Below are 15,364 nucleotides of genomic sequence, written 5' to 3'. Positions count from 1 at the left end.
GGGGAAGAAAACCAGGTTTAGTACGTAAAACCACCTTATCTGCATGGAACACCAGATAAGGAGGAGAACACTGCAGAGCAGATAATTCTGAAACTCTTCTAGCAGAAGAAATTGCAACTAAAAACAAAACTTTCCAAGATAATAACTTAATATCAACGGAATGTAAGGGTTCAAACGGAACCCCCTGAAGAACTGAAAGAACTAAATTGAGACTCCAAGGAGGAGTCAAAGGTTTGTAAACCAGGCTTAATTCTAACCAGAGCCTGAACAAAAGCTTGAACATCTGGCACAGGCGGCCAGCTTTTTTGTGAAGTAACACAGACAAGGCGAAATCGTCCCTTCAGGGAACTTGCAGATAAACCTTTTTCCAATCCTTCTTGAAGGAAGGATAGAATCCTAGGAATCTTAACCTTGTCCAAGGGAATCCTTTAGATTCACACCAACAGATATATTTTTTTTCCAAATTTTGTGGTAAATCTTTCTAGTTACAGGCTTTTCTGGCCTGAACAAGAGTATCGATAACAGGATCTGAGAACCCTCGCTTCGATAAGATCAATGCGTTCAATCTCCAAGCAGTCAGCTGGAGTGAAACCAGATTCGGATGTTCGAACGGACCCATGAACAAGAAGGTCTCGTCTCAAAGGTTAGCTTCCAAGGTGGAGCCGATGACATATTCACCAGATCTGCATACCAAGTCCTGCGTGGCCACGCTAGGAGCTATCAAGATCACCGACGCCCTCTCCTGATTGATCCTGGCTACCAGCCTGGGGATGAGAGGAAACGGCGGGAACACATAAGCTAGTTGAAGGTCAAGGTGCTACTAGTGCATCCACTAGAGCCGCCTTGGGATCCCTGGATCTGGACCCGTAGCAAGGAACTTTGAAGTTCTGACGAGAGGCCATCAGATCCATGTCTGGAATGCCCCACAGCTGAGTGACTTGGGCAAAGATTTCCGGATGGAGTTCCCACACCCCCGGGATGCAATGTCTGACGACTCAGAAAAATCCGCTTCCCAATTTTCCACTCCTGGGATGTGGATAGCAGACAGGTGGCAGGAGTGGAAAATCCGCCCATAGAATGATTTTGGTCACTTCTTCCATCGCCAGGGAACTCCTTGTTCCCCCCTGATGGTTGAGTACGCAACAGTTGTCATGTTGTCTGATTGTAAACCGTATGAACTTGGCCCTCGCTAGCTGAAGGCCACGCCTTGAGAGCATTGAATATCGCTCTCAGTTCAGAATATTTTATCGGTAGAAGAGATTTCTACCCGAGACCAAAGACCCTGAGCTTTCAGGGATCCCAGGACCGCGCCCCAGCCCATCAGACTGGCGTCGGTCGTGACAATGACCCACTCTGGTCTGCGGAATGTCATCCCTCGTGGACAGGTTGTCCAGGGACAGCCACCAACGGAGTGAGTCTCTGGTCTCTGATTTACTTGTATCTTCGGAGACAAGTCTGTATAGTCCCCATTCCACTGACTGAGCATGCACAGTTGTAATGGTCTTAGATGAAATGCGTGCAAAAGGAACTATGTCCATTGCCGCTACCATCGATCACTTCCATGCACTGCGCTATGGAAGGAAGAGGAACGGAATGAAGTATCCGAAGAGTCTAGAAGTTTTGTTTTTCTGGCCTCTGTCAGAAAAATCCTCATTTCTAAGGAGTCTATTATTGTTCCCAAGAAGGGAACCCTTGTTGACGGAGATAGAGAACTCTTTTCCACGTTCACTTTCCATCCGATGAGATCTGAGAAAGGCCAGGACAATGTCCGTGTTGAGCCTTTGCTTGAGGAAGGGACGACGCTTGAATCAGAATGTCGTCCAAGTAAAGGTACTACACGCAATGCCCCTTGGTCTTAGCACAGCTAGAAGGGACCCTAGTACCTTTGTGAAAATCCTTGGAGCAGTGGCTAATCCGAAAGGAAGCGCCACGAACTGGTAATGTTTGTCCAGGAATGCGAACCTCAGGAACCGATGATGTTCCTATCTGGATAGGAATATGTAGATACGCATCCTTTAAATCCACCCGTGGTCATGAATTGACCTTCCTGGATGGAAGGAAGAATAGTTCGAATGGTTTCCATCCTGATTGATGGAACCTTGAGAAACTTGTTTAAGATCTTGAGATCTAGATTGGTCTGAACGTTCCCTCTTTTTTGGGAACTATAAACAGATTGGAGTAGAACCCCATCCCTTGTTCTCTTAATGGAACAGGATGAATCACTCCCATTTTTAACAGGTCTTCCTACACAATGTAAGAATGCTCTGTCTTTTTATGTGGTCTGAAGACAACTGAGACCTGTGGAACCTCCCCCTTGGGGGGAATAGTCCCTTGAATTCCAGAAGATAACCTTGGGAGACTATTTCTAGCGCCCAAGGATTTCTTGGCCTGCTTACCCTTGTTCCAGCCTTGCATTGGTCTCCAAGCTGGCTTGGCTTGAGAAGTATTACCCTCTTGCTTAGAGGACGTAGCACTTTGGGCTGGTCCGTTTCTACGAAAGGGACGAAAATTAGGTTTAATTTATTTGCCTTGAAAGGCCGATCTGAGGAAGGGCGTGGCCCTTACCCCCAGTGATATCAGAGATAATCTCTTTCAAGTCAGGGCAAACAGCGTTTTCCCCTTGAAAGGAATGTAAGTAGCTTGTTCTTGGAAAGAACGCATCAGCCGACCAAGATTTCAACCAAAGCGCCTCTGCGCGCCACAATAGCATAACCCAGAATTCTTAGCCGCTAACCTAGCCAATTGCAAAGTGGGCGTCTAGGGCTGAAAGAATTTAGCCAATTTGAGAGCTTTGATTCTGTCCATAATCTCCTCAATAAGGAGGAGAATCACTATCGACCGCCTTTATCAGCTCATCGAACCAGAAACATGCGGCTGTAGCGACAGGGACAATGCATGAAAATTGGTTGTAGAAGGTAACCCTGCATGAACAAACATCTTTTTAAGCAAACCTTCTAATTTTTTATCCATAGGATCTTTGAAAGCACAACATTCCTCTATGGGTATAGTGGTGCGTTTGTTTAAAGTGGAAAACCGCTCCCTCGACCTTGGGGACTGTCTGCCATAAGTCCTTTCTGGGGGTCCGACCATAGGAAAAAAAAAATTTAAATATGGGGGAGGGACAAAAGGAATACCGGGCCTTTCCCATTCTTTATTAACAATGTCCGCCACCCGCTTGGGTATAGGAAAAGCTTCTGGGAGCCCCGGCACCTCTAGGAACTTGTCCATTTTACATAGTTTCTCTGGGATGACCAACTTGTCACAATCATCCAGAGTGGATAATACCTCCTTAAGCAGAATGCGGAGATGTTCCAACTTAAATTAAATGCAATCACATCAAGGTTCAGCTTGTTGAGAAATGTTTCCTGAATCAGTAATTTCTCCCTCAGACCAAAACCTCCCTGGCCCCATTCAGACTGGTTAGGGGCCCTTCAGAAATATTATTATCAGCGTCGTCATGCTCTTCAGTATCTAAAACAGAGCAGTCGCGCTTACCGCTGACTAAAGTGTTCATTTGGCTAAATGTTTTTGACAGAATTATCCATTACAGCCGTTAATTGTTGCATAGTAAGGAGTATTGGCGCGCTAGATGTACTAGGGGCCTCCTGAGTGGGCAAGACTCGTGTAGACGAAGAGAGGAATGATGCAGTACCATGCTTACTCCCCTCACTTGAGGAATCATCTTGGGCATCATTGTCATTGTCACATAATCACATTTATTTAAATGAATAGGAATTCTGGCCTTCCCCACATTCAGAACACAGTCTATCTGGGTAGTTCAGACATGTTAAACAGGCATAAACTTGATAACAAAGTACAAAAAACGTTTTAAAATAAAACCGTTACTGTCACTTTAAATTTTAAACCTGAACACACTTTAATTACTGCAATTGCGAAAAACATGAAGGAATTGTTCAAAATTCACCAAATTTTCACCACAGTGTCTTAAAGCCTTAAAAGTATTGCACACCAAATTTGGAAGCTTTAACCTTAAAATATCGGAACCGGAGCCGTTTTTGAACTTTAAACCCCTTTACAGTCCCTGGTATCTGCTTTGCTGAGACCCAACCAAGCCCCAAGGGGAATACGATACCAAATGACGCCTTCAGAAGTCTTTTCTAAGTATCAGAGCTCCTCTCACATGCGGACTGCATGCCATGCCTCTCAAAAACAAGTGCGCAACACCGGCGCGAAAATAGGCTCTGCCTATGCTTTGGGAAACGCCCCTAAAGAATAAGGTGTCTAAAACAGTGCCTGCCGATATTATTATATCAAAATACCCAGATAAAATGATTCCTCAAGGCTAAATATGTGTTAATAATGATCGATTAGCCCAGAAAAAGTCTACAGTCTTAATAAGCCCTTTTTGAAGCCCTTATTTAACAATCGTACTAAACATGGGCCTACCGGCTCCATAGGGAAAAATGAACAGCTTCCAGCATTACATCGTCTTGTTAGAATGTGTTCCATACCTCAAGCAGCAAGAGACTGCTCACTGTTCCCCCAAACTGAAGTTTAATTGCTCTCAACAGTCCTGTGGGGGGAACAGCCATGGATTTTAGTGACGGTTGCTAAAATCATTTTCCTCATACAAACAGAAATCTTCATCTCTTTTCTGTTTCTGAGTAAATAGTACATACCAGCACTATTTTAAAATAACAAACTCTTGATTGAATAATAAAAACTACAGTTAAACACTAAAAAACTCTAAGCCATCTCCGTGGAGATGTTGCCTGTACAACGGCAAAGAGAATGACTGGGGTAGGCGGAGCCTAGGAGGGATCATGTGACCAGCTTTGCTGGGCTCTTTGCCATTTCCTGTTGGGGAAAGAGAATATCCCACAAGTAAGGATGACGCCGTGGACCGGGACACACCTATGTTGGAGAAATATAATAAGAACCCATATAAGAAAAATACAAATTTATTATATTTGGTAATAATATCATTGATGCTGGGTGCATATGTCCAGGCTTTGATTGCCCGGTGCACAGTGGATAAATAATCTGCACTGCACTTGTGGTGCTCATGCAAAAACACAAAGAAAACCCTTTTTTTTAATGCCGTCTTCCAGCATCTGCCTTAATGCCCTTTAATGAATTAATATATGCTTTGCATCTCCACCCAAAGGACAAACTTAAAGGGACATTACGGTCAAAATTTAAATGCACATTAATTACATTTTTGAATAGAAACCTATTTGCAATATACATGTATTGGCAAAAATGCTTATAGTAAAAGGTTATCACTGTTTTATTGTTAGCATTTTCCTCTGCACGTGCATGTGAAGCATAGCTGGATATTCTCAGTGCACCAGCATTTTAAATACTGCAGCTGCTCAGAGCACCAGTGGGGCTTGTATCATGTCAGCAATTATTAAATTGAGTCATTACCAGATGGTACAAGCACCTTAGGCTCTCTAAGTGCCATATTTAAAATGCTGGTGCACGGTGCATACTTAAACACACTTATAAAACAGCTGTAGCTTTTATTAGAAGCATTTTTGCTGATACATTTATATTACAAAAAGGCTTCTATTCAAAAGTGAAATGTATCCATGTGAATTCAAATTTTGGCTGGAATGTCCCTTTAACAATATTATCTTCAACATCTGTCTGTTTTGTGTATTTATCTTTGCTCCACTATAAAATTTGTGCCTATTTCGCACATACATCTAAATAGCAATTTGCAGGATACATACCGGACTTCTCAGAATGGTGCCAGGGGACATCTGTGTTGTAAGTGCTGTCTTCACACTCTGAATAAGTCTGAAAGACCAGAAATAATTGGTTTCAAGGCTGGTTATATAAATGTCTAGAAGTTTAATTTGCCTATTTTATAAATAGCATGAGATGTTGTGCTCACTGCAGTTATCAACGGCCTGCTTATGTCAATGCCAATTACCTATCAGTATTTAGGTGTTTTATGTAACACACAAAATAGCTGTGTGTTTTAAAGGGACTGTCTAGTCAAAATTAAACTTTCATGATTCAGACAAAGCATGCAATTTTAAGCAACTTTCTAATTTACTCCTATTATCAATTTTTCTTCATTCTCTTGGAATCTTTATTTGAAAAAGCAATAATATAAGCTTAGGAGCCGGCCCATTTTTGGTTCAGCACCTGGGTAGCACTTGCTGATCGATATCTAAATGTAGCCACCAATCAGCAAGCGCTACCCAGGTGCTAAACTAAAAATCGTCCGGTCCTTAAGCGTATATTCTTTATTTTTTTCAAATAAAGATACCAAGAGAACAAAGAAAAATTAATAGGAGTAAATGAGAAAGTTGCTTAAAATTGCATGCTCTATCTGAATCATGAAAGTATAATTTTGACTAGACTGTCCCTTTAAAATTGCAGGTTTCGAATTAATAAAATAATTTTACTTAAAAAGGGACAATAAACACCTTGAGGTATATTAAATATAAAAACAACTTTACAATAAACTTTTTTTATTTTGCCCCTTTCCATATAATTTAGTTCTGAAAATTGTGTCTTCTTTGAATATCAAGCCAGATAAAGCACTCTGCAGACTTCTCACAGTGCTCACTAGACATGTGCATTCAGAACTTTTGTTAGGATCCGAATACGGAAGAAGGCAGCCACTCGTGTCATTTGGCTTTTCGGAGCCAGATTTATTCTTGTGAAATTCAACACGCTAAGATCTGGATGTGCACAGATCTTGGTGTATTGAACCTTCACAAGAAATCCGTCTGCAAAAAGAGCCGAAATCCACGAAAGATTGTCTTCTGCATTCGGATTTTAACAAAGTAACCAAATGCACGTCTAGTGAATATTGCTACATATCTTTCCCTTATTGGCTTTAACAGTTAACAACAGCAGAACAATTAACTTTATACTAGCAATATGATTGTGGCTAGAACGGTTGTCTGCTGACTAAAGCTTGGATTGGCTTTTCCAAGTAAGACAAATTATGGGTGGAGTTTGACTATTCAGAAACAAATGCTGCAAACACAATGATAACTTGATTTAAAAAATTTTAGACTTGGTGGACATGGTATCCTATAGCAAGACAACAGAAATATCTGGTAAATTACAAGGTGTTACTATCCCTTTAAGATAGAGAATTTAAAGCTAAAGATCTTATCTCACATAATAAGCATGTATTATGCTGTGACATTCACCTTATTCATCAGTTTCAACATTGTATTGAAAGGAATAAAAGGAATGATAGAACAAAATATCCAGAGAATTTAAAAAATAAAGTTCATATTGATTAGAAAAGCTCTGAACTTTTTGAAGGCCATATGCTTAAAAAAAAGTCTGTATTCATATGAAGCAACAAAATTTTAAAGGGACACTGAACCCAATTTTTTTTCTTTTGTGATTCAGATAGAGCATGCAATTTTAAGCAACTTTCTAATTTACTCCTATTATCAATTTTTCTTTATTCTCTTGCTATCTTTATTTGAAAAATAAAGTCCAGAACCTTGGACAGCACTGGTTTATTGGTGGATGAATTTATCCACCAATCAGCAAGAACAACCCAGGTTGTTCACCAAAATGGGCCGGCATCTAAACTTACATTCTTGATTTTAAAATAAAAATACCAAGAGAATGAAGAACAGTTTATAATAGGAGTAAATTAGAAATTGCTTAAAATTGCATGCTCTATCTGAATCACAAAAGAAAAAATTTGGGTTCAGTGTCCCTTTAACTCATTTTAATTATTTTATTTGAAATGTGTAGTAAAGGTTTTTAAAAATGTAAATTGAAACAAATACAGTTGTATCAGTTGTGTATTCGCTATTGATGCTCAGTGGACGATCTTTACTTCCTGTTAATGGCCATTGGTTGATAGGTACTTCCTGCTAATGCTTAGTGAGCAATAGTAAGAAATACCTAGAAGTTAGTACTAAGTGCAATACTGCTTTTTTTTGTTCCAGACAAAAAACACACGCGTTAAAGGGGACATGAGTCTTTTTTTTTCAAGATCAGGATATAGCATGTCATTTTAAATATATTTTTAATTCACTTATATTGTGAAATATACTTTGTTCTGTTGGTATTCTTTGTTGTAGAGCATATCTAGGTAGGTTGAAAAGAGTGCATTGTTCTAAATGCTGCTTTTCTCTAGTGCTTAAAGGGACGGTCAAGTCCCCCCAAAAAATTTAATGATTCAAATAGGGCATGCAAACAACTTTCCAATTTACTTTTATCACCAATTTTGCTTTGCTCTCTTGGTATTCTTAGTTGAAAGCTAAACCTAGAAGGTTCATATGCTAATTTCTTAGACCTTGAAGGCCGCCTCTAATCTGAGTGCATTTTGACAGTTTTTCACCACTAAAGGGCGCTAGTTCATGTGTTTCATATAGATAACATTGAGCTCATGCACGTGAGGTTACCTAGGAGTGAGCACTGATTGGCTAAGTCTGTCAAAAGAAATGAAGTAAGGGGGCAGTTTGCAGAGACTTAGATACAAGGTAATTACAGAGGTAAAAAGTGTATTTATATAACTCTGTTGATTTTCCAAACTAGGGAATGGGTAATAAAGGGATTATTTATCTTTTTAAACAAACAAAAATTCTGGTGATCACTGGCCCTTTAACAATGTATAACTGTTAAATGCTCGTACAAACACTGCACCATTTAGTGCTTAGTACATGTGCCAGTTCCTGCTCTAAATATGCTCTTCAACAAAGGATAAAAATATATATTTAAAATATCTTTAAAATTACATGCTCTATCTAAATCTTGTCCATTTTAAAGGGATATGAAACCCAAAATGTTATTTCGTGATTCATACAGAGCATACCATTTAAAAAATGTTTCTAATTTACTTCTAGTATCAAATTTGCTTTGTTCCTATGGAATTCTTTGTTGAAGAGATAAATAGGTCGGCATCTGGAGCATTACATGGCAGGAAATAGTGCTGTGCCATTTAGTTCTTTTGCAAATGGATATCATTCTTGTAAAACTGCTGCTATATAGTGCTTCAGAAATAAGCAGACTCCTAAGCATTACGTCCCTGTTTTTCAACAAACGATACCAAGAGAACAAAAAATTATAATAAAAGTAAAATACAAAGTTGTTTAAAATTGCATGCTCTATCTGAATCATAAAAGAAAATGTTTTGGGTTTCATGTCCCTTTAAATTCAAACAAAATCCTGAACTTTGCTTTTATGTAGCAATTCAAAGGTACAACTTCTGCACAGGATGAGTGACTCCCACGCAGAGCCACCAAAACAACTTAACAATAAAGAAATGTTGTTTTGCTTGGTCAATATGAAGTGATTAGTCCAATAGTGAAAAAGAGATATAAAACCCTAAATAATGTTAACCTTATCAAATATCTATCTGCGCTTCCATTTATTTCAATTTAATCTGCTTACACATTCTTCAAAATAATGAATGGCTTTGATCTAACGGTAGCAAAGACTTTGATCTTATATGAACTTCAGTATAGTTTTAAAGGGTAATGATGAAAGTTCTTAGCGCAGCATTAAGCTGTAATTACAAGCTATGGGACAATATTTCTCCGCTGCATTTCACAAAATTAACTTCAAATATAACCTACATCTAATGGAAGAACTGGACAAACTCTGGGAAATGACTCCTAACTTTCATTGTAATTCTATTTATATCTTCATGTAAGTTTGCCCTGGTTGTACTGTTATATTATTTAAACGCATAATGTAAAACTTAGGGATTTACTTCTCATTTATTATAAACAAACAACTTTTTTTTTTCTTTTACAAAAATACCTTTTGTCTTTCACCATAATGATCAGCAAACATACCATGCCATACAGGCACAAGAACGTAGTGATCGCCTGCATGATAAAAAAAAAGAAAGAACACATAAATCATCATTTGAAAGAATCAAATATTAAAAGTTATTTTTTTTTTAATAAGAGCAAATGCCTGCATTTCACTGCTTCACCAAAATATTAAAGGAACAGTATACACCAATTTTAATTTAGCTGTATGTAATAGACACTACTATAAAGAATAATATGCACAGATACTGATATAAAAATCCACTATGAAACCTTTTAAAAACTTACTTAGAAGCTTCCAATTTAGCACGGTTGATGAGGTTAGGCTGGAAAACCAACTGAAAGGGGCTGAGAACATACCCTCCCCTGCATATGAATAGTCCCATTATACAAATAGAAACAATCTGAAGTCTGTATACATCAGTATACATCTAAAACTTTGGGGCTTGGTTAGGAGTCTGAAAATCATCACAATGTTCTTTAGAAATAAGCAAAACTTACTGAAGAAGCAACCAGTAATTATGTTATGCAAAAAGAATTACATTTGAAAACCAAGGATCTTGTAGACACTTTGAAGCCAGAAGAGTCCTGATTTATCATTAGTATCACAAACAGAGAGCAGAGAACATTAGTCTGAACCTTCAAGTAATTGAAAATTTCCAAACATACATGTTTCTGGTCCAATGCTGGACCTTGTCTTAGTGTCTATTCTTTAATCTTCCTTTGTTGACATTAGATCTATTTCTGGATTTCCCAGATTACAGAAAAAAAATCCATCTCTTGGATGAATACTCTGAAGAATTAGAAAAAGTGTTTGGGGGTCCTGAAATGTGAAGAACTGAGATCATTTTCAAGCTGATGTTGGTCTACATTAAAAATCAAACAACTTATAACAAAGCAGACCTGCAATGCACAACCCAGCTGGTGACATTAGTTAATCTGACCAAACACAATTATGTTGTTAGATTGAATCTGCACAAGATGGAATAAATGTGAACCACAGTCTTTTAGATCCATTTATTAGAAGATAGGACTCCTAAAAAGCTTATCTTTCTTAAATTAACTGAGCTGATTTCATAATGCTTCCCAATATGACAGACTCACAAATATAATTAAAACACACCAATGGGGTTGCAGAACACCATATTGGCCCCATTAGGATATAAAACACAGCTTAAATGGTCTTGTGCAAAATTGAACAAACAAAACCTTAAAATGAAAAAAGGATTTGTAGCACACCTGAGAAGCCTAAACGTGGGTGGTATGGATTGAAACTGAGGTAAGCATCCTTTTACATAAACGGTCATCATGAATGGACATGGCAACATAGCAAGTATGGTTCAATACAATTATGTAAAGCGGATTTAAAGGGACAATCAACACCAGAATTTTTGTTGTTTTAAAAGATAGATAATCCTTTTAATTAACCCATTCCCGAGTTTTGTATAACCAACACAGTTATAATAATACACGTTTTACCTATGTAATTACCTTGTAGCTAAGCCTCTGCAGACTACACCTTATTTCAGTTCTTTTGACAGGCTTGCATTTAGCTAATCAGTGCTCACTCCTCTGTAAATTCACTGTGCATTGAGCTCAATCTTATCTATATGAAACACATGAACCAATGTCCTCTAGTGGTGAAAAACTGTCAAAATGTATTTAGATTAGAGGCGGCCTTCAAGGTCTAAGAAATTAGAATATGAACCTCCTCGGTTTAGCTTTTAATTAAGAATACCAAGAGAACAAAGCACAATTGGTGATAAAACATAAATTATGCTTACAAGATAATTTAATTTCCTTCTGTATAAGGAGAGTCCACAGTTTAATTCTTTACTGTTGGGAAATACTAAACCTGGCCACCAGGAGGAGGCAAAGACACCCCAGCCAAAGGTTTAAATACCTCTCCCACTTCCCCTATCCCCCAGTCATTCTGCCGAAGAAACAAGGAACAGTAGGAGAAATATCAGGGTATAAAAAGGCGCCAGCAGAAAACACAAAATGTAGGGGTCCGCCTAAACGGAAAAACACGGACGGGCTCTCCTTATACAGAAGGAAATGAAATTATCTGGTAAACATAATTTATGTTTTCCTTCTTAATATAAGGATAGTCCAAGGCTTTATTCCTTACTGTTGGGAAACTTATACCCAAGCTCTAGACACTGAATGATAATGGGAGGGACAAAAAAAGAAGCAGACCCTAATCTGAGGGCACCACAGCCTGCAAAATCTTTCTCCCGAAGGCTGCTTCAGCTGAAGCAAAAACATCAAACTTGTAGAATTTAGAAAAAAAGTGTGTAAGGAAGACTAGGTAGGCGCCTTATAAATCTGATCCATAGAGGCCTCGTTCTTAAAGGTCCAAGAGGAAGCCACTGCTCTAGTAGAATAAGCCATAATTCTCTGTGGAGGTCTATGTCCAGCTGTTTCATAGGCTAAGCGGATAAGACTCTTCAACCAAAAGGATAAAGAAGTCGAAGAGACCTTCTGACCCCTTGCGCTTCCCAGAATATGCCACAAACAAGGAAGACGTTATAAAGTAAATGTTCCTTCAAAGAAGAAGGATTAGGACACAAAGAAGGGACCACAATCTCTTGATTGATGTTGCGGTCTGACACAACCTTAGGGAGCTTAGTATGTAGGACAGCCTTATGCAAATGGAACACCAGATAAGGAGGCTCACATTGCAAGGCGGCAATCTCAGTTACTCTACGCGCCGAGGCAATAGCCAGTAGAAAGTGAACTTACCAGGACAACAATTTAATATCAATTTCATGCATAGGCTCAAACGGAGCCCGTTGCAAAACTTTAAGAACCAGATTCAGACTCCAAGGGGGAGTCGGAGATCTGAACACAGGTCTGATCCTAATCAGAGCCCTAACAAAAGACTGAACATCTGGAAGCTCTGGGAGCCTCTTGTGCAGTAAAACAGACAAGGCCGAAATCCGACCCCTCAGGGAGCAAGCCTAAAGACCCTTCTCCAGACCAATCCTGGAGAAACAAACAGAATCCTGGCAACCTTAACTTTATGCCAAGGAAAACCACGCTCTTTACACCAGAATAAGTAGGTTCTCCACACCTTATGATAGATGCGACAAGTAACTGGCTTACAAGCTTGGATGAGAGTATCATTAACTCTCTCAGGAAAACCTCTTTTGGCTAGGACTAAGCGTTCAATATCCACGCAGTCAGCCTCAGAGAATCTAGATTTTGATGAACAAAAGGACCTTGCTCCAGCAGATCCCTGCAACAAGGTAACTTCCTATGAGGAGAAGATGACATCCTCACTAGGTCTGCAAACCACGTCCTTCGCGGCCACGATGGAGCAATCAGTATTACCGACACCTGCTCCTGCCTGATGCGGGCCACTACCCGAGGAAGGAGTGGTAATGGCGGAAAAAGGATTAGATTAAACCTCCAAGGCACCGCTAATGCATCTATTAGCTCTGCCTGAGGGTCCCTGGACCTCGACCCATATCTGGGTAGTTTGGTATTGAGACAAGACGCAATAAGATCTATCTCCGGCGTCCCCCACCTGTAGCATATCTCCGCAAACACTTCGGGATGGAGAGACCATTCCCCTGGATAAAAAGATTGTCTGCTGATAAAATCTGCTTCCCAGTTGTCCACACCCGGAATGTGAATCACTGACAGCACACAGCTGTGGGTCTCTGCCCACTCCAGAATCCGAGATACTTCCCTCATTGCTAGGGAGCTTCTCGTTCCCCCCTAATGGATGTTATAAGCCCCTGAGTTTATATTGTCTGATTGGAATATGATAAACCGGGATGAACCCAGAAGAGGCCAAGCCTTCAGAGCATTGTAGATTGCTTGAAGCTCCAAAATGTTGATCGGGAGGGAGCGCTCCTCCTGAGACCACAGGCCCTGTGCCTTTTTGGCACCTCTAACAGCTCCCCACCCTGAGAGGCTCGCGTTCGCTAGTCACAATCTCCAAGGATAGTCTCAGAAAGGATGTCCCTCGGGACAGATGATCTAGACAGAGCCACCAAGAGAGCGTTTCTCTCGACCGGTTGTCCAGGGAAATCGGTTGAGACAGATCCGAATGATCGCCTTTCCACTGCCTCAGCATGCACAACTGTTCCTGAGATGGAACCTGGCAAAAGGAATTATGTCCATGCTGGACACAATGAGACCAATTACCTCCATACACTGAGTCACAGATGGCCTTAAGGAGGTACGGAGGGCAAGACATGCTGAAGCATGCTTGCACCGTCTCTGGTCGGTTAGAAATATCCTCATGGATATTGAATCTATTATAGTACCCAGGAATTCTACCCTGGTGCTTGGATTGAGAGAACTCTTCTCTAAGTTTATCTTCGATCCATGTGATCGAAGAGAGAGAAGAGATACCGAATGGTCCTCTGCTAGCCGAAATGATGGTACTTGAACCAGAATGTCGTCCAAGTAGTGAGTTACTGCTATACCTTGGGTTCTGGCAATGGCCAGGAGAGCACCTAGAACCTTTGTAAAGATTCTTAGGCCATAGCTAGACCAAACGGAAGTGCAATGAACTGAAAGTGCTGTTCGAGGTACGCAAACCTTAGAAACTGGAAGTGGTCTCTGTGGATTGGAACGTGAAGGCAGGCATCCTTCAGATCTATAGTGATCATGAACTGTCCTTCCTGAACTAGAGGAAGAATGGACCTTATTGTCTCCATCTTGAACGAGGGGACATTTAGAAATTTGTTTAAGCACTTTAGGTCCAGAATTGGGCGGAAAGTTCCCTCTTTCTTTGGGACCACAAACAGGTTTGAGTAGTACTCCCAAACCTCTTTCTGCAATAGGAACCAGGACAATGACCCCCAAGGAGGACAGATCCCGCACGCACCCAGAAAGGCTTCCCTCTTTTCTGGTTTTAAAGACAGGTTTGAGAAGAGAAATCTGCCCTTGGGTGGATGAGATTTGAAACATATCTTGTATCCCTTAACTATGACCTCCAGGACCCACGGATCCTGCACTTCCCTGGACCAAGTGCCTGAAAACAGCGACAGTCTGCCCCCTACACGATCCGGATTTAGATCGGGGGCTGCCCCTTCATGCCGACTTGTTCACGGTGGGCTTCTTGGTCTGCTTGGATTTATTCCAGGATTGAGCCGGCTTCCAAGTGCTTTTGGTTTGCTCGGGCTTAGAGGAGGACTGCTGACGTTGGGACTTTTCAGAACGAAAATGAGATCCTTGTCCCTTAGATTTGTTCTTTTTATCCTGAGGTAGGGATGTACCCTTGCCCCCTGTAACTGTGGAAATAATAGAGTCCAGGCCTGGAACAAATAAAATGTTTACCTTAAAAGGGAGGAAAAGTAGTCTCGACTTAGAAGTCATGTCCTCAGACCAGGACTTCAGCCATAGCGCCCGACGAATCTGCACTGAGAAACCAGCGATCTTAGCATTCAGGCGAATACTCTGCATGTTTGCATCACAGATAAAAGAATTAGCAATTCTCAAAGCCTTAATTCTGCCTTGGATAACGTCAAGGGGACCCTCCACCTCAATTAATTCCGTTAAGGAGTCGCACCAGTAGGCCACAGCTTCAGCAACCGAGACAACAGCCGCTGCCGGTTGAAATAAATATACCATATGCTGAAACATTTTTCTCAGAAATGTTTCCATCT

At 40.3% G+C, this 15,364-nt stretch overlaps 1 protein-coding gene across 1 annotated transcript in view; it reads right to left on the bottom strand.

Annotated features, from left to right (window-relative positions):
• Positions 1-15,364, bottom strand: part of PTDSS1 (phosphatidylserine synthase 1) — a 190,170-nt gene that overhangs the window by 31,826 nt on the left and 142,980 nt on the right. The window contains 3 exon segments of the mRNA XM_053715226.1: positions 5,700-5,766; positions 9,724-9,755; positions 9,758-9,791. Coding sequence (XP_053571201.1) covers positions 5,700-5,766; positions 9,724-9,755; positions 9,758-9,791 — 133 coding nt within the window.

This window comes from Bombina bombina, chromosome 5, assembly GCF_027579735.1.
Source record: "Bombina bombina isolate aBomBom1 chromosome 5, aBomBom1.pri, whole genome shotgun sequence".
Taxonomy (NCBI): domain Eukaryota; kingdom Metazoa; phylum Chordata; class Amphibia; order Anura; family Bombinatoridae; genus Bombina; species Bombina bombina.
The sequence above is the reverse complement of the archived record's forward strand: the minus strand, read 5'-3'. Positions and strand labels throughout refer to the sequence as shown.